This window comes from Girardinichthys multiradiatus, chromosome 23 (genome assembly GCF_021462225.1).
Source record: "Girardinichthys multiradiatus isolate DD_20200921_A chromosome 23, DD_fGirMul_XY1, whole genome shotgun sequence".
Classification (NCBI taxonomy): domain Eukaryota; kingdom Metazoa; phylum Chordata; class Actinopteri; order Cyprinodontiformes; family Goodeidae; genus Girardinichthys; species Girardinichthys multiradiatus.
Genome location: NC_061815.1, coordinates 29,037,957 through 29,056,717, shown reverse-complemented (window position 1 = coordinate 29,056,717; position 18,761 = coordinate 29,037,957). Strand labels below are relative to the sequence as shown.

The 18,761-nt window shown below is 39.4% G+C and overlaps 1 protein-coding gene across 1 annotated transcript; it reads left to right on the top strand.

Annotated features, from left to right (window-relative positions):
- Positions 1 to 3,652: 3,652 nt before the first annotated feature.
- Positions 3,653 to 5,329, top strand: LOC124860835. Its single transcript, XM_047354426.1, has 3 exons — positions 3,653 to 3,937; positions 4,066 to 4,338; positions 4,697 to 5,329. The coding sequence occupies exons 1-3, from the start codon at positions 3,721 to 3,723 to the stop codon at positions 5,137 to 5,139; spliced, it is 933 nt and encodes a 310-aa protein (XP_047210382.1). The 5' UTR covers positions 3,653 to 3,720; the 3' UTR covers positions 5,140 to 5,329.
- The last annotated feature ends 13,432 nt before the right edge of the window (positions 5,330 to 18,761 follow it).

Here is an 18,761-nt window from a genome sequence, read left to right as displayed (position 1 = left end):
TCTTGGTCCCAAGAAAGAGCAGTCATGGTGGACAATGGTCATTTGTCCTACAGATATCCTTTATTAATCCTGTAGTTCATTCTTTATCTCACATGAATATACAATCTTGGTATGATAACCACACAGCGTGGCCAACAAATACACTGGTTATGTGGTTTTGTTGTATTTTATTTTACTTTATAACAATCTCATTTAGAAAAGGGGACATTGGTTCTTGGAACCAATGTCCAAGAACTATTGATTTAACTATCCATTCGAACAATACAGCTGTTAGTGAAGAGGCAAGTATCACAAGAAAAAAAACACTGAAAAATAAGCCACTGAAATGTTTCTTTCTTATATCAATTGCCTTTCAAGACAGAACAGAAAAAAAAAAAACACTTGAAAATACTTTAATCTAGATTTGTTTTCTCACTCGCCTCAGGGCTTCTGTAGTTTTCTGATTGTGTCTGAGTTCTTTATTATTATCTTTTGGGGTTCTCCTTATCAGTTTATTGTCCTGTTTTCTTTATTATGGTCAGGTCATTTCTCTTTAGTCAATTCGTCTTTAGCTTATTACTTATTCTTGTATTCTGATTGTGAATTTCAGTTTATTCTCCATTGTTAAGCTTGTTCTCTGTTGTGTTTAGTTAAGCTCCCACAGTGTTTTCTGTGGTAATTACTCTTCATCCCTCACCACTTTCCTCTCACAGCTGTTCCCCTGATTAACTCTATGACCGGCGGGAGCGCCGGTGCTTTCGTTTGCATATCTATTTTTAAACACCTGTAGAATTGCGACCAAATAAGCTAGAACAACACCTTTTTTTGTAAATGAAACCGAAGAGTTCAACTTAAATACTCTACTCACTACGTGTCCCAGAGCACAGTTTTTATTTTCCAGAAACTGTTGCAGAAATCCATTAAAAAATCACAAAAAACAAACATTAAAATCCAGACCTCAGTGTACTTCCTACATCGCAATATGCGCAATGACATTGGTGGATGAACTATCACATGGTTTTCGTTCACACCAATGCCCGCAACAACAGGAAGTGATGTCATTTCCCGGGTAATTTTTCCCAGGTCTTTTTTTTCCCAGTAGTTGTAGTTTTTTCGCGGTAAACTTCGTTCGCACTTTCACATTCATTTTCGTTGTTTTTTGCACTTTTTATTGTTTAAAGATGCTCTTATGAACATATATGTGTGGTCACAGGTATATGGCACACTTAGAGATTTAATTACACTTCAGTAAATAGTTTATTTTGATGTACATATTATCTTTTTTCAAACTGTTCACAATGTACATTTTATGTTCGTTTTTGTCTCTGTTCATAAAAATTTGTGTATTTCAAAAATGAAGTTATGGAAACACTCCAAATAAATTACCTGTGGTTTGAAAGGATTTTGTGCAACTTTTTTTATATTACAATATTTGAGGCATACAGCTATGATATTTCTGTATTTAGAAAAATATGTGCAAAAAAAAAAAACTATTTTAAGTTTTTCTGGTGGTTAATTGCACTTTTTTGCAATTTACTTACTTAATATGGAGTTATTATATGCTAACTATTAAAATTTAGGATGTAAGGGTTGTATTGGTGTATAGCAAATTAAAATGCTCCACAAAATGGCTCTACAGCATGTACAAATGTAAAAATATGCTCTGGCGAACTTGTTCTATGGTAGGTCATAAAGGGTTAAGCTCACCTGAATGCAGTTGCATTCTCCACTCTTTCCTCAGTATATAACCTCTCTGTTTTTTTCTGTTCTTTTACTGGTTCCTCCCGTTATGCTTCCCATATTACATGTTCTGCTTTCCCTGTGGTTCCTCTTTAAGTTCTCTTTGTTTATTGATCGTTAAAAACTCTGCTCATTCCCATGACTGCCAGCTTTGCATTTTGGTTATTTATACCATCGTATAAACATTAATGGATAAAGCTAACCTAAATTCCAATGGAGATTCAACTGTTTGTTTACATTTTCTTTATTTTTGTTATCAATAAGAGGTTTGAAATTCTGATTTCACATCAAATCAAATAATATGCAGATGTTAACTTTCAGCATGTTTCCAATTATCTCCATAACCCATCAAGCAACTTAAGTACTAAGAGAAATGCGTTGGTTAAATGCATGGTTATGTAATGATTTGTTTACATCTGACTGATGTAACAGAGGTGAAATGTTAAATTGCTTCTTGTTCAAATTTTTGAATTATTTTTAGACACAACATGCAATTAGGTCTCTGTTCCTTTATCTTATTCATACATTAATCCAAACAGGTTTTTTTTCTGCTTTAATCATTTAATGGATTAATTTATTCAACAATCATTGCACCATTTACACAAAGTTAGCACATCATTTCAAATTAAATGCCTCATTCAGATCCACTCTGGCAATTATCTGACAGGTGTTCCCGAATCATAGGGACTCTTTCTCATTAAAAAAACATTTAGCTCCCATTTAAGACAGAAAAGTCTGTCTCGCTGGTTGTTGTCACTTCTGTTATTCCCAAGTAAACCCATAAGGAGAAGAGTGGGCCCACTCTGTGACTATGTGAGACTATTTCTGGGATCATGGAAAAATGCCTTGCTCATTGTCTTACTTGGAAAGGAGTCCTTGTGAAAATGATGGAATCCTAACCATTACTTCTGCCTGCAAAGTTTTATCAACCAAAAATAGTTTTTATTCAAATTTACTAGTCCATTGCAGCACAGTCATTTCACCAAAGTCAAAATATAGGTGGATCCTGCAGCACACAGGCAGAGCAGTGGACAGGATAACCTTAAACCAGCCACAATGAACACACAAAGATATAATTAGAAATTATGTTAAACTTTATCATTTTAATATTTTGACGGAATCATCAGAGAAATTGAATTCATATGTTAGAAAATGATGTCAGCTTTCAAAAACAAAGGGAATATATTCTTGTTTGATAATATTCTCACCAAAGTGCACAGCTAGACTCTCTCTTGTGCATTGAATTTTCAACCACCCATGCAAACACATCTCTTGGAGGGAGCAAGGTTGTGGCTTTCCTCCATGGAATAGCATGCGCTCTTCTGTTAAAAAGACTGCTATGAAAGAAAGATAAGATCTAAGTCCAAAAGGACCTTTTTAATCAGATACAGAAAAATTTATGAGTAGTTTAAAATTCGGCAGCTTAGATTTCCCCTCAGTTTTTCTCTGTTTATTTTATTTTTTCATTTATGATTTTTCTCTAAGTTGCAGCTTGAGCACTATGGAGAGCCGTTTCATTCAAAATTTAATAAATACTGCTATCGACAAATTATTAATAAATATTCCATGATATAAATAAATATTCCCATGAAATAAAACAAAAATAATTATGTTAAAATAAATTTTTGTCAAAAGGAATTTTTATCTTATTTTATTTAATTCATTACAAGATTTAATTTTCTTAAAGATTTTGTTAATTTACTTAAAGATTTATTTATTTATTTATTTCATAATGCAGTTTTATTTTGTGAAACTTTTATTGTGTAAAGCTACTTTACATATTTCAGTGACTTTTACTTTTTAACCCCATTTTTCATTTTAAGCTCTTTTTATTTCATGTTCTTATATTCAAACGAGGGGGCGGAGTTTTATTTGTGGGGCGGCGCTGGAACAGCCGGGCCGAGCTAGCTTTCACGTGACGTCACATAGCTATACCACGAGAGCGCGAAATGCAGATGGAGGGCAGGAAGTGAAGTAGCCGAGGATTTGCCATCTGTAAACATGCCCATGTTTTGTGCCGTTTACGGCTGCTCCAATCGCTCCAGCAGAGAAAAGGAAAAGCATTATTATCGAGTGCCAAAGGTTGTCGTTCATAAAGGTGAAAGATGTAAAAAACTAACTGAAAAACGACGTAAAAAGTGGATTATAAATCTACGTCTGCGGTCGGGAGGAGCAGAGTCTGCTAATGCGCGTGTCTGTAGCGACCACTTCGTCAGCGGTAAGTAGCAGTCCAACTTCTTTTTTTGTGGTTCTGTTTACCATTAGTTTGTCGTGAAATGCCTATTTACGTAGTAAAGATTGTTAAGTTACTGTAAGTCTAATATGGATTCTATCTGGACTTTTTAGGCTGCCCTAGCTCTTTGGGTGACATTGAGTCGGTAGACTGGGCTCCAACAGTCAACCTCGGTCACCAACAATCTAAACCCAGATCAGAGGCATCTCTTCAACGAGATCAGAGGATGAAGCTAAAGGCGGAACAACAAAGAAGCTCGGAATGTGCTGAGGCTATGTTGGATCTGTCAGCTGAGCACCCGCGTATGAACCCTGAGGAGACTGGTACTGGTCCAACAGTCCCACAAACAGAGGTGGTCAGCGGAAACGGGACATTAAATAAACAAGGTAAGATGTGTAACAAGCATCATTATTAAATATTTCAAATGCTATTGTATATGAAAAAAAAAAAAAAAAAATCAAATATTGAATGTGAGCTATGTACACCTGTGCACTCAGAGGGTTAGTGTATAAAAATAAGAATTTCTAACATAAGGTCTCATTTCAATTTGAATATATTTTACAAAAGATTATGAATACCCATCCATGGAAATTAATATATAACGAAACATAGAAATTGAATTTTGTGTACATCGTGTATAATTGAACCAGATGGCTTGCGTGTTTGTAAAAAAGATTGTCAAAAAAATTGATACACAACAAATCACATAATTCAAGGTATATCCTCCCCACTGCTATATTACAGACTACGTAGATGCCGGATGCCAGACTGAACTAACAATGGATGACATTGAAAAGATGGAGGATGTTCTGCGACAGAACACAACAGAGCTGGCAGATCTTCGAACCAAGGCACTGGAGACAGAGTTCAACCGGGAGTCCTTTGAAAAAAACGAAGACAAGACAAAGTTTTACACGGGGCTACCCAATTTCTTAGTTTTGCTTCAGATTTTTGAGCTGTGCGAGCCCTACATCACCTGTGGTTCTACGTGTGTGCTGTCTAAATTTGAACAGTTCATTTTAGTTTTGATGAGGCTCAGACTAAATCTTCCGCTCAAAGATTTGGCTTTTAGGTTTAAGATCTCTGTGCCCACTGCTTCTAGAGTTTGGCATAAAGTAATCGACATACTTCATCAGAGATTGGAATTATTATCTAATCTTTCGGAGTCTGTTGTCCCATTGGAGTAAGGAGGAGGAGAAGACGGGAGATATAATAAATCAGTTCAGTACCTGAGCCCTCACACGTTGGTCTGTCTGTAAATATGTTTTCAAATGATATGTTCATGCTTATTATTGTTCATGCTTATTATTACATTGTTCTTGTAATTATAAAACAATTTGACAAATCTAACCGTGTGAATAAACCCATATGACTTATTGTTTTTTAAATGCCGTTTAATCATTTCAGTAAACAAACTATACAACAGCCAGAACTCTCAGAGAACAAGACTGGGTCATAACAATATTAAAATGTCATCTACTCTCACCTCTATATTACAACAACCCACTTTTAAAAGTGCCAAAACCTAAGGCTATATCTTAGGATATTACTCATGTACTTGTGTAACTTGTCCTACTATTTCTGGAAGTAGACTGTTCCTAAAAGAGCACTCAACTTTAGGAATAACTTAATCCCAAAATTCAAGATCCGGCAAAATTCTTTCAACAAAAATCATTCTGGTTCCACACCACAAAGTCACAGTATTCAGCATCTACAATGTGAAGCTGTGCCTGAACTTGATAGTAGTAGTCATGACTTCGGTCAAGTGTGAGATTGCTCCCATCATTGATAAGGCAGAAGCCCTTTTGATCGGCACACGAGCTTTGTGAGAGTGAGGGCACTAAAATCAGAGAAACATAAACAGATTAGATAGAATAGATTAGGAATTGCATTTTGTGCCTAGTTCGGTTAACAGACTTATTGAAAGAGGTCAGGCCATTTCTCTACCAGACAGAAATAAATACTAATCAAGTCTGATGAATGAGTCACAAGAATCGAGTACTACATTCAAAAGTGTGAAAGCCCATTTCCTGTACTCAGATGAAATGAAAACTTATGTATCATAATAATGACTTTGCTAATTTATTATTAAGAGAGAGTTTTTTTCAGTGGTGGAAATGGACTCCCTAAAAAAGTGAACTGGCCAGTTTTCCGTTTTATGTTAAGTTTAATTTCCAGTTAACACATTAAAAAATGTGTTTGATACCCAGATACTTTTGAGTGATGCAAATCTGAGTGACTAAAAACCAAAGTATTGAGTGTACTCTGTAATTTTACCTTTATTTCAAAAATGCCAGTTCCATGACAGTCACAAGTGACAATCCCATCAGGGGAGGACCCCATGTACGGCCACTTGGGGTTCAGCCAGAGACCACTGTCCATACACGAGAAGCCAGTATGCTCCCGACCCATCAGCTTCTCATATGCTCCACTTGCTTGGGATTCATGTTTTCTTCCATAATTAAACAGTACAATACAAAACATAAACAGGAAATTATTACTTAGTGTTTGTCTAGAGGTACTTCATTAATTTAAATGCAGTTACCCTATCCACTGTGATTGGTCCTACTCCTGTATATGGCTAGCCTTATAACCCTATAACTTATGATGACCATTTAAGGCTGTCCATTCCATTAATAAACAATGAAAACAGTAAAGGTGTTCTAACTGAAGAAAGACTACAGTAAAAGACTGGGTATGGACCACAACTTTATAGTTGTTCATAGTGGACAGCCTCATAAACCCAATCTTACCTCTGCCTTACCCTAATTCAAACCCTAAATACCTTGTAGCAGCTGTGGTGAACCTACAGGTGCTTCTCAAAATATTAGCATATTGTGATAAAGTTAATTATTTTCCATAATGTCATGATGAAAATTTAACATTCATATATTTTAGATTCATTGCACACTAACTGAAATATTTCAGGTCTTTTATTATCTTAATACGGATGATTTTGGCATACAGCTCATGAAAACCCAAAATTCCTATCTTACAAAATTAGCATATTTCATCCGACCAATAAAAGAAAAGTGTTTTTAATACAAAAAACGTCAACCTTCAAATAATCATGTACAGTTATGCACTCAATACTTGGTCGGGAATCCTTTTGCAGAAATGACTGCTTCAATGCGGCGTGGCATGGAGGCAATCAGCCTGTGGCACTGCTGAGGTCTTATGGAGGCCCAGGATGCTTTGATAGCGGCCTTTAGCTCGTCCAGAGTGTTGGGTCTTGAGTCTCTCAACGTTCTCTTCACAATATCCCACAGATTCTCTATGGGGTTCAGGTCAGGAGAGTTGGCAGGCCAATTGAGCCCGGTGATACCATGGTCAGTAAACCATTTACCAGTGGTTTTGGCACTGTGAGCAGGTGCCAGGTCGTGCTGAAAAATGAAATCTTCATCTCCATAAGGCTTTTCAGCAAATGGAAGCATGAAGTGCTCCAAAACCTCCTGATAGCTAGCTGCATTGACCCTGCCCTTGATAAAACACAGTGGACCAACACCAGCAGCTGACACGGCACCCCAGACCATCACTGACTGTGGGTACTTGACACTGGACTTCTGGCATTTTGGCATTTCCTTCTCCCCAGTCTTCCTCCAGACTCTGGCACCTTGATTTCCGAATGACATGCAGAATTTGCTTTCATCCGAAAAAAGTACTTTGGGCCACTGAGCAACAGTCCAGTGCTGCTTCTCTGTAGCCCAGGTCAGGCGCTTCTGCCGCTGTTTCTGGTTCAAAAGTGGCTTGACCTGGGGAATACGGCACCTGTAGCCCATTTCCTGCACACGCCTGTGCACGGTGGCTCTGGATGTTTCTACTCCAGACTCAGTCCACTGCTTCCGCAGGTCCCCCAAGGTCTGGAATCGGCCCTTCTCCACAATCTTCCTCAGGGTCCGGTCACCTCTTCTCGTTGTGCAGCGTTTTCTGCCACACTTTTTCCTTCCCACAGACTTCCCACTGAGGTGCCTTGATACAGCACTCTGGGAACAGCCTATTCGTTCAGAAATTTCTTTCTGTGTCTTACCCTCTTGCTTGAGGGTGTCAATAGTGGCCTTCTGGACAGCAGTCAGGTTGGCAGTCTTACCCATGATTGGGGTTTTGAGTGATGAACCAGGCTGGGAGTTTTAAAGGCCTCAGGAATCTTTTGCAGGTGTTTAGAGTTAACTCGTTGATTCAGATGATTAGGTTCATAGTGTTGTGGAATTTCTTATCAAAGTGGAGAGAAGTTGACTCACAAGAAGAGAAAATCCGGACTTTGTCTTAATAAGTTTTATTCAAAGGCATTCAGCGTTTGAATGACTCTGTCACCGAGCAAGTCAGTTAAACAGAGCCACGAACAGAAATCACAAACAGTATTTATACCAAAAATGAGGGTGTTATCTCAACTTCAAAGAGTTTTAGAAATATGGCCCCTAGACCCTCCCCGGGTCAGAGTTAACAAAGTTATTTATGAGGGCACCCATCTACCTTCCCTTGAAATATACACTTCAGGAAGTGTTAACCATAAAACTCTCCAGCATTTGAATTTAGAGTCCATCTGCTCTAAAAAACAGAACACTAATAAAACACAGAGGTCAAAGGAGAGAGGTAGATGGAAGGTCACCTGTGGGTGATAAAACACAGAATCAAATGAGAGAGGTGAAGGGAATATCAGAGCACTTTAAAATAATTTTCCATTACAATAGCTCGTTTAGAGACCCTTTTAATGATATGCTAATTTTGTGAGATAGGAATTTTGGGTTTTCATGAGCTGTATGCCAAAATCATCCGTATTAAGACAATAAAAGACCTGAAATATTTCAGTTAGTGTGCAATGAATCTAAAATATATGAATGTTAAATTTTCATCATGACATTATGGAAAATAATGAACTTTATAACAATATGCTAATATTTTGAGAAGGACCTGTATATGCTTGTGGGTAGCATATAGCCTTGATCAAGCTCTTGGATGGTTGCTGGGAATTTGTCTTAAGAACTTGTTTCAACTTAGAGGTTGTTATGCGTCCAGCTCTTTGCTTAAACCAAATCCTGCTTGCACTTTGACCTCTGGTTGCCCTCTCTACAGCTTGGACTTCGGACAGGGTGAGCTCTTCTAGCTGAAATTCCTGGCAGAGCTCTTCAAGCTCTTTCGAGGGAAGCTCCAGAGTCTCTGCTGTTCGGTATTCAAGAATAGTTTTAGGTAGCATGCTGGATTTAGGGATACATTCTTTGTGGTAAGGATCCCTAGCCATCAGTGCTGCATTCCTGGGGTAGTTTTTGCTTAATGTCTCAAAAAACCTAGCATACATTTCTGACCCTCTCTTCACTCTTGGACATAGAGATGATTTCCCCACCGTGTTTTCAGTTCTCCTGCCGTCGATGGAACCATCAAGCTTTTGTTTTTTGGACTTTGCTGATGACAGGTCGATCATAGCTACTGGAGCAGCAGGAATCTGAAAATAAGTTAACACAAAGGATAACAAATTACACAAATTTGTTTGTTACCATCTTAATTTAGCCTATTGTGACACATTGTCCAAAAACCATTCTGTCATCCTTCCTTTTTTACATGTGATGGCATCAGCGACTTGCACTTCTCTGTAGTGCAAGAAGCTGTATCTCGCATCTTTACCCCAGCTTCAATGGAAAATAGTACTGCCCCTACATGAGAACACAATTCTGATAGTCTGTGAAGAATAGATTGACCTTCGTTAAACCTTAAATGCAATCTACCAGGGGCAGCATGACATCTATATCATCACATTTTGATATACAATCTAGTTTACTTAATATAATACGAAATATTACATTAAATTAATTCACAGGTTTAACCGTGAAGCATGTTTGTAACCTCTGGTTTGGAACTATACTGGCAGTATGCTAGCTGTACATGTGATATTGTGGTAAACATAATAGCATACATAAATTACTTACCCTGCCATGCAATTGCAATGACTTCTCCATCCTCCTTCGCAATAATCCAGGTCTTCAGAGGCGTTTCATTTGATCTCTGAGAGTGGTTTACCTTGAAACACAAACGACTGTCAGGCTAATGTAGCCGTGGAGAGGCGCTGTTTGTTTTAGCCACTATTGCTAACCGCTAACATCTCCACTAATATATGAATATATGAACTAACACTCACCTTGGCAAAGACCAAACGATAATTTTCGCGGAGCCGTTTGGTGCCGAGGTTCTGGACCCACCCACTGACAAAAAAGTTATATGCCTCCAGACTTTTGTAGGCTTTCATCTGCTGTTTAGTGTAGTAAGACGTTTGAAGTACCAGATAGTTCGTGATGTCAACAGCTTCGATTAACGGTAAATCTTGAGGTTTCCCGAAAACTCACTCAACTTGATGAGATATGGGTCACATCCAACATATCTGTTAATTAACTGTTTGTATCTTCGCCTGGAAACTGGATCTAAATCCCTACAATACGGACTCTCCGCAACGGTTGCCTCCATTGACATTTTACTTCCTGCCCTCCATCTGAAATCGCGCCCTCTTCGCGCGTCATCAAAATTACGTGACTGAAACCCGGCTATTCGTGGCTGTGGCCGGCAGAATTGGGTGGAACTGCCACCGGAGCTGCAACAGCATGCCGGAGCTGCTGCCGACAGTGCGACAGCATGCCGGAGGGAGCCAGAGGATTCCGCGAGGATGCCAGAAGGTGCCAGACCGGCCGTATAAGCCTGCCACGGCGGTTGCCGCTGTTTTTGTGGAAGTTGTACAATAAGTCTTCGTCATCCTTTCAGCAGCTCATACACACACATTGTGCTATTTATTTCCCATCTCAAGTAAATACAGCCACCTTATGTTATGGGTCTAACGCTTTGTATTAAATAAAAACCAATAAAGACATCATCATTTAAAAGTAACAGCCTATAACAGTAATGACATCCCGTTTGATGATAATCAGCATTGGTTTCCACAAAAACAGCGGCAACCGCCGTGGCAGGCTTTTACGGCCGGAGCCAAGGGAGGGAGGCTGCGGATTCCTCGCAGAATCCCCAGGCTCCCTCCGGCATGCTGTCTTCTGGCAGGCAATGGCATGCTTCTGCCGGCCTCAGCCACGAATTGAGCTCGGTCCTTCTGTCCCAGCGCCGCCCCACAGATAAAACTCCGCACCCTCATTTGAAATAAAAAGAGCTTAAAATGAAAAACGGGGGTAAAAGTTAAAGTCACCGAAATATGTAAAGTAGCTTTACACAATAAAAGTGTCACAAAATAAAACTGCATTATGAAATAAATAAATCTTTAAGTAAATTAAATAAATCTTGAAATGAATTAAATAAAATAGGATTAAAATTTATTTTAACATAATTATGTTGTTTTATTTCATGGGGATATTTATTTATTTCATGGAATATTTATTAATAATTTATCAATAGCAGTATTTATTTGTTTATTTAATTTCTAATTAAAGGGCTTTCCATAGAGCACAACCCTTACTGAACAATAAACAGATGGGCCACACTAATGGTCAAGTGAAACCAAAGTATGATATATTATAATTATGTGTAAAATGGCTTACAACAACCATCTAAAGACTTTCCTACATCAAACATAAACCAACATGGCAAAGGCACTGCTGCATGGTAATGGCATCTCTTAGCATTTGCACAGTTGTGAGCACCGTTACCTTGCAGGAAAAATGTCAAAGGTTTGAATCCCAGCCAGGGTCTTTCTGCACAGTGTCTACATGTTCTGCTTCCTCCAGGCTCCTCCCATAAACCAAAAACATCCCTGTTATGTTGGTCACTCTAAAGTGTGTTTATATTTGTGTCTCCTAGTGATGGACTGGCGACCTGTCCAGGGTTTACCTTTCCTCTTGCTCATTGACTGGTATAATTGGGCATCAGCCACCCAGCACTTCTGCTGCCACAACCATGCACAGATAAAGTATAGAAAATGGCTGGATGTCCATAAGCGTTATATTTATCAGAAATTCTAATGAATGTATAGCTGATGGCCAGGTGTCTATTGCTTTCCCCATTTATTCATGCTTAAACAGGTGCAACATCAGCTTTTCTCACTGTGTTTCCCATCCAAGTGTCATTAGTAGTTCTGTACTAAATAATATCCAAATGAATCCTCTTCAAATTAAATTGAATGTCATCCTGTGTAATTTCTTTATCAAGAAATAGCAGGTTTTAATTGCTGAATTGCTCTAAACTAAGTTTAACTGAACTGAACTGGGATGTTTGCATCAGGGAAGACAGAGCTAAACCTAATTAGTGTCCTATTTAAAAAGTCAGGAATACTTCTCATACTGGTCTTGAATACATAGTTTTTAACAGACTACACACACACCATCATTACACAAGATACATAGTTCTTCCCAGCTGTTGATGTAACTGTTGAAGGACGCATTACCACAGTGAAAATGTCAGGGAAGTTTTCAGTGGAAAAATATGTTCACATTAGTGTGTTACCTATTTCAACCATTTTTATGTATTTTCTTTATCAAATAGGTTTAATCTCTAATCTTATTGGTAAATTTAATAAAAATAACCTGAACTTAGGGTCCCCCAGGATACTAAAAAATATCTGTGCAGTTACAGTTAATTGTATGTGAATAAAACCTCAAGAAAAGGTTATTTTGCTTTATAAACTTAGCGCTTTTTTGATTAGAATGGTGTAAGTTTATTGACTACTATTCCAGCTGCAGTTATGAACAGGACCGGTGACAAAGGGCAGCCCTGCCGGAGTCCAACATGCACCGGGAACAGGTCCGACTTAGTGCCGGCAACTCCTGCTCCGCTCGTACAGGGACCGGATGGCCCCTAATAAAGGGCCCCCGATTCCATACTCCTGGAGCACCCCCCACAGGGCACCACGAGGGACACAGTCGAATGCCTTCTCCAGGTCGACAAAACACATGTGGTTGGGCAAACTCCCATGAACCCTCGAGCACCCTGTAGAGGGTATAGAGCTGGTCCAGTGTTCCACGGCCGGGACGAAAACCACACTGCTCCTCCTGAAGCTGAGGTTCGACTATCAGCCGGACTCTCCTCTCCAATACCCTGGCGTAGGCCTTACCAGGGAGGCTGAGGAGTGTGATCCCCCTGTAGTTGGAACACACCCTCCGGTCCCCCTTCTGGCAGACTGGGGGACCACCACCCCAGTCTGCCAGTCCAGAGGCACTGTCCCTGACCGCCACGCAATGTTGAAGTCAAAAGTCAGGTCAAAAGTTTGGATAGATTTACGCACACTTTTTACGCATCATTCACTTTTGTACATGCCATGTTTTGCGTAAAACATTACGCGCGCAAGATTTTTGTGCAAGAGTATGCTTCGTACATGAAGCCCCTTGTCTGTTAACACCACAGCGGTTGTTAATAAGGCCCAACAGCATATCCACTTCCTGATGATGTTGATGACAAAACTTTGCAAAATTAAATCGTCACACAGCATCAATTTTAGATGCTCATCTGGTTTGATTTGCTTGATATGTTTACTCGCCACGCTGGTCATTTTTTTTTCTTGATCTATTTAATATTATTGTGGACATTTGATTTGGCAAAACAACCAAAACAAAATGGAGAAATAAAGGTTGAGAAAAGCAAGCTGGACAGAAGAACAGTGCCTGCTGTTGCCTCAGCTCATGGAGGAGAATAGAGGAGTGTTAAAAGTTTAATTTAGTCCTGGGATAACAGTGCAAACAAAGAGGCAGACTTGGGAGTGCATTGCTGAGCAGATTGATATGTTGTTCCCTTTGCTTTCACGCACCAGCATGGAGTGTGAGAAGCACTGTATGGGCTGCAGTCAGAAGCTACCGAGCAGACTGCAGGACACATGCGAATTTCTTCGCAGACATGTGGGTATTGTGGATGACCATTTAGGCTAAGGCTACTGACATCATCATGTACAACGCGGCAAATGCTTATTCACCTAATTTACGTCTTAGTGTTTATATTATTGTACTTTATCTAGAGTGTGTATTTACAGGGGTTGGACAATGAAACTGAAACACCTGGTTTTAGACAACAATAATTTATTAGCATGGTGTAGGGCCTCCTTTTGCGGCCAATACAGCGTCATTTCGTCTTGGGAATGACATATACAAGTCCTGCTCAGTGGTCAGAGGGATTTTAAGCCATTCTTCTTGCAGGCTAGGTCACTATGTGATACTGGTGGAGGAAAACGTTTCCTGACTCGCTCCTCCAAAAAACCCCAAAGTGGCTCAATAATATTTAGAGCTGGTGACTGTGCAGGCCATGGGAGGTGTTCAACTTCACTTTCATGTTCATCAAACCAATCTTTCACCAGTCTTGCTGTGTGTATTGGTGCATTGTCATCCTGATACACGGCACCGCCTTCAGGATACAATGTTTGAACCATTGGATGCACATGGTCCTCACGAATGGTTCGGTAGTCCTTGGCAGTGACGCGCCCATTTAGCACAAGTATTGGGCCAAGAGAATGTCATGATATGGCAGCCCAAACCATCACTGATCCACCCCCATACTTCACTCTAGGCATGCAACAGTGGGGCTTCTCCACACCGTTACTCTCCCGGATGTGGGGAAAACAGTAAAGGTGGACTCATCAGAGAACAATACATGTTTCACATTGTCCACAGCCCAAGATTTGCGCTCCTTGCACCATTGAAACCGACGTTTGGCACTGGCATGAGTGCCTAAGGTGCTTTGTGAATAACTTATCTTTCAGTTTACTAAATGACAGAAAATTGATCACTTAAAGAAAAAACGTTCTGAATGATCTCTATAGTTACAGGGCCAGAAAACGATATGGTTTGTAAACTTTTCAGTAAAAATATCACTGGACACATAGATAATATATTTTTGTTTTTGTTTCTATTGTGTAGCCATTGGAAACAATAAAACTGTCTTTTAATGGAATGGCAAACTGCTAAATAATCTTACAAAATGTTTACAGCAGACTTATGGTTTTGTGAAGTTGATTCAGCTTCACAAAACTCCTGAAGCGGCGCCAGTTGGTAGCACTGCTGCCTGGCAGCAAGAAGGTCCTGGGTTCGACTCCTGGCTGGGGATCATTCTGCATGGAGTTTGCAAGTTCTCCTTGTGTATGCGTGGGTTCTGTCCGTGTATTCCGGCTTTCTCCCACTGTCCAAAAACATGATTGTTAGGTTAATTGGTCTCTCTACATTGCCCTTAGGTGTGAATGAATGTGTGCGTGTTTGTTTGTCCTGTGTGTGCCTATGTTGCCCTGCAATGGACTGGCGACCTGTTCAGGGTGTACCCCGCGTCCCGCCCATAGACTGCTGGAAATAGGCACCATCTTCCTGCGACCCACTATGGAAGATGCGGTAGAAAATTACCGACTGACTGCTTCAGCTTCATTAGCCAGGCTACTCATTAACAAGGCAACCACCCACCTGGCAGCATTTTGTAACTGTGCCTGTTATACAGACATAAACAACCAAAAAGACATGCTAGTCTGCTACCGTTAGTTTATGTCAAGTTAATGTTGTGGAATGTTCTTATCAAAGTGGGTAGAAGTTGACTCATAACAAGAGAAAATCCGGACTTTGTCTTTATAAGTTTTATTCAAAGGCATTCAGCGTTTGAATGACTCTGTCACCAAGCAAGTCAGTTGAACAGAGCCCCGAACACTATTTTCACACAGTATTTATACCAGAACAAGACAGTGTTATCTCAACTGCAAAGAGTCCATGTTCTATGACCCCAACCCTTCTTGAGTTCAACAGTGACAAGCTTATCTAGGAACAGACCTAACTGCCCTAACTGACATTGTCCTAAAGATGGGTCTGAACCATCAAACTTCTGATAATGGCTTTACAGCTTCTTCCTCTAACACAGATGTTCTGAGGAGTAAAAAAGGTTATACACTGTGAAATGCTTACTGCAAGAATTTCCATCACATTAACAATTACATGCCATCGGAAGATAGTGGATTTTTAAAAACTGCAAAACACTGCCATAGGGCTGGCTGGGGTGTGGCTAACATAAATTTATACACAGTACACCAACAATAGGTATCAAAAGGGGATTTCAGTCAGGGACCACAGAATCAGGTAATGATCATTTAAAAATGCCGGTCACGGATATGATAATTGAGATCACTCAAACATTAATGGAAGAGACTAATTTCATAGTGAATAAGGTAGAACTACAGTAGTGTATCAAGCCCGTGGGTACTGATTCTGGCTAGTATTTATGGCACTAGTTTGCACAGTTAAACTATGTCTTCAGCTTGACCTATTAGTATTTAATGTTGCTAGGAAACCATTCAAATCCCCAGCCGGGTCTTTTACATAATTCTGAGACCCAAATTTAACTAGTAAGTTAAAAAGTCAAACAAAATAATCTAAACCATAGTTCAGTTCTTTCTATATATTACCATTTTGTATGCTTGCATAATGTGTACTAATGTTTGTTTGTTTCTGAACCTTTAAGAAGAATATCAGTTTGATCTATGTGAACACCATGTGAACTTTATTTTTCTTGCTGTTTGCAACTCATAACAACCTTGCACCTTGTAGTGATAAAACCCCAGTAACAATCATTATGCGACTGATCTGGTTTTACAAATAGGTTTCTTTGCTTTGATTTTTTTTTCTACAATGTTATGTCAGCTCTACTAACTATAGGAATACATGGTCAGAGGTTCTTCAAAGCCATTGTTGGTTAATGATACAGAAACAGTGACCATCCATTTAACTAGATGCTTATGATGGCTGTAACATCTGTACCTTTTTGACAATTTCTGTGACTAACTGTATGTGCTCTCTCTCATTCTCAAAATTTGAAAACTGGCTCAGGCTTTATCTGTTTTTTCTTCCTAGATGAAACCACTAAAGGAGCTACATCCATTCACATTTACTTTTCCTTCCCATAGAAAGTACTCCTGGATCAGTGCTTCTGTGTTTTGCTTCTGTGTTCTTTTTCTGTCTCTGCTCTATTATTTCAAACCTCCAGTTGGTCGTGGCAGATGGCTGGTCACACTGAGCCTGGTTCTGCTGGAGGTTTTTTTCCTATAAAAAGGGAGTTTTTCCTCTCCCCTGTTGCTACATGCATGCTAAGTATGAGGGATTGCTGCAAAGTCAACGCCAGTGACTGTCCACTGTTGCTACATGCTCATCCAGTAGGAGGGACTGCTACGAGTCACTTACTCGATGCAATCTGCTTGGTTTCCTTAGACAGGAAAACTTAACCAATTTGAATAAATAACTGAATCTGACTGCACTGTTTGATAGTTAGGAATAATTGAAATGTATATACCTCACTTGAAATCTATATGATTCAGCTGAATTGACTTAGCCCATTTTAAAGTTACCCACCTTTCACACAATGCAACAGGAAACTACACTCTCCAATTATTTTTACCTCTGCCTTCCTCCCTCCCTGTTGGATGCAGTAAGGGGGAGTCCGGTTTAGCCTAAACCAGCTAAGTTATACTTGAGGTGCAAATACACCCTCCATTTCTGCTACCTGTGCGACCCCTTCTCTTTTCCAATGGTTATAATCAGTCTGACAGAGAGAGGTACCCCTAATCCTTGTGGTTTTTAGTATAACAATGGCCACCAGCTGGCTCTAGATGGACAAACTTTTATCAGTTTATTGTTTTTTCTTAGTACCCCTACACATAACCCATTCTAAAATGGTCAAACTCTAACACTTAGTAGTTCATTCTAACCTCCCCAACAACCCCGCACCATTCCAAACCTTTTGTGAAGTGACTTTACATGACGTGTTGTGATTTGGCCCAATATAAATAAAACTGAATTGAACTGAAATGAATTGAATTAAACCACTGTAGAATTTCAGTTTCAAAATTAACATTCAAGACATTGTCAGAAAGAACAAGACTGAGGGTGAGGTAAATTTATACATAAATAAGTTCAGTGTCCTTCCCCTTGTTATGAGAGGAGAAGCTGCAGTCACACTGTGTATTTATGCCATGCTAGAAGCAGTAAATATATTAAATCTGCCTGGCTCTTTTGTAGTACAAGACAGCACATAATTAACACCAGTCCTGGACACCAAAGACTACTTAGAGTTTTTATTATCCCTTGTCTGCACACATACACCAACCCATGCAGCCAGATGCTGCACAGGAAAATACATAAATTGGTAAAAGAGTAGTACTTCACCACAACACAAGTTTATTTGTCATTAATTTGACCAATATGAGTAGCACAAACAGCAACTGGTGCCTTTGTCAGTTTATTGTAGCCATTTATTCTTTAGAGAAAATAGCTGTATTGTTAAAATTCATCTCCTGTTGGCTGCCCTCTTTTCGTCTGCCTCAATCTCATCGTATCCTGAGTGTCCCCCTCTGTCACAGCAATCATCCGTATATCATCCTCCTCTTCATCCACAAACCCTCTGTGTGATCTCCCTCTTTTCCTCCTCCATTGGCAGCTCCATAGTTTAGAATTGTCCAATATATCCACTATTCCTGATGTGCAACATGTTCAAACCATTTCAGCCTTCTCTTTCTTGCTTCCACAAACTTTTTGTCTTAACATCGATTAAGCCAAATGCAGCAAACTTAGTATTAACAGATTCAAAGTTGGGCCCTTACCCGTAGTATTGTTTGAATCCATAAGTTTTATTTGTTGCTTTTTTAAGAAAGAAAATCTATATGTTGAATAGATTCATCACAAAAAAGGATTTGTTTCTGTTAATTTTGTTGATTATGGTTTACAACTGATAAAACCAACATTTTTCATGGTGCAGACTGAAGCTCGGGTGAGTGTTTCAAGGGCCACCCAACACAAATGTAACTAGGGCAAACTGGCTCAAACTGTTGCTCCTGTGAACCACTCCTAAACAAGCAACATTACAAGTGTCTTACCTGGGCCAAGGACAA

Coding starts and splice junctions, on each gene's coding strand:
- LOC124860835 (XM_047354426.1), top strand. CDS start 3,721: ATGCCCATGTTTTGTGCCGTTTACGGCTGCTCCAATCGCTCCAGCAGA. Junction 3,938..4,065: donor TAGCGACCACTTCGTCAGCG/GTAAGTAGCAGT, acceptor TGGACTTTTTAG/GCTGCCCTAGCTCTTTGGGT. Junction 4,339..4,696: donor CGGGACATTAAATAAACAAG/GTAAGATGTGTA, acceptor GCTATATTACAG/ACTACGTAGATGCCGGATGC.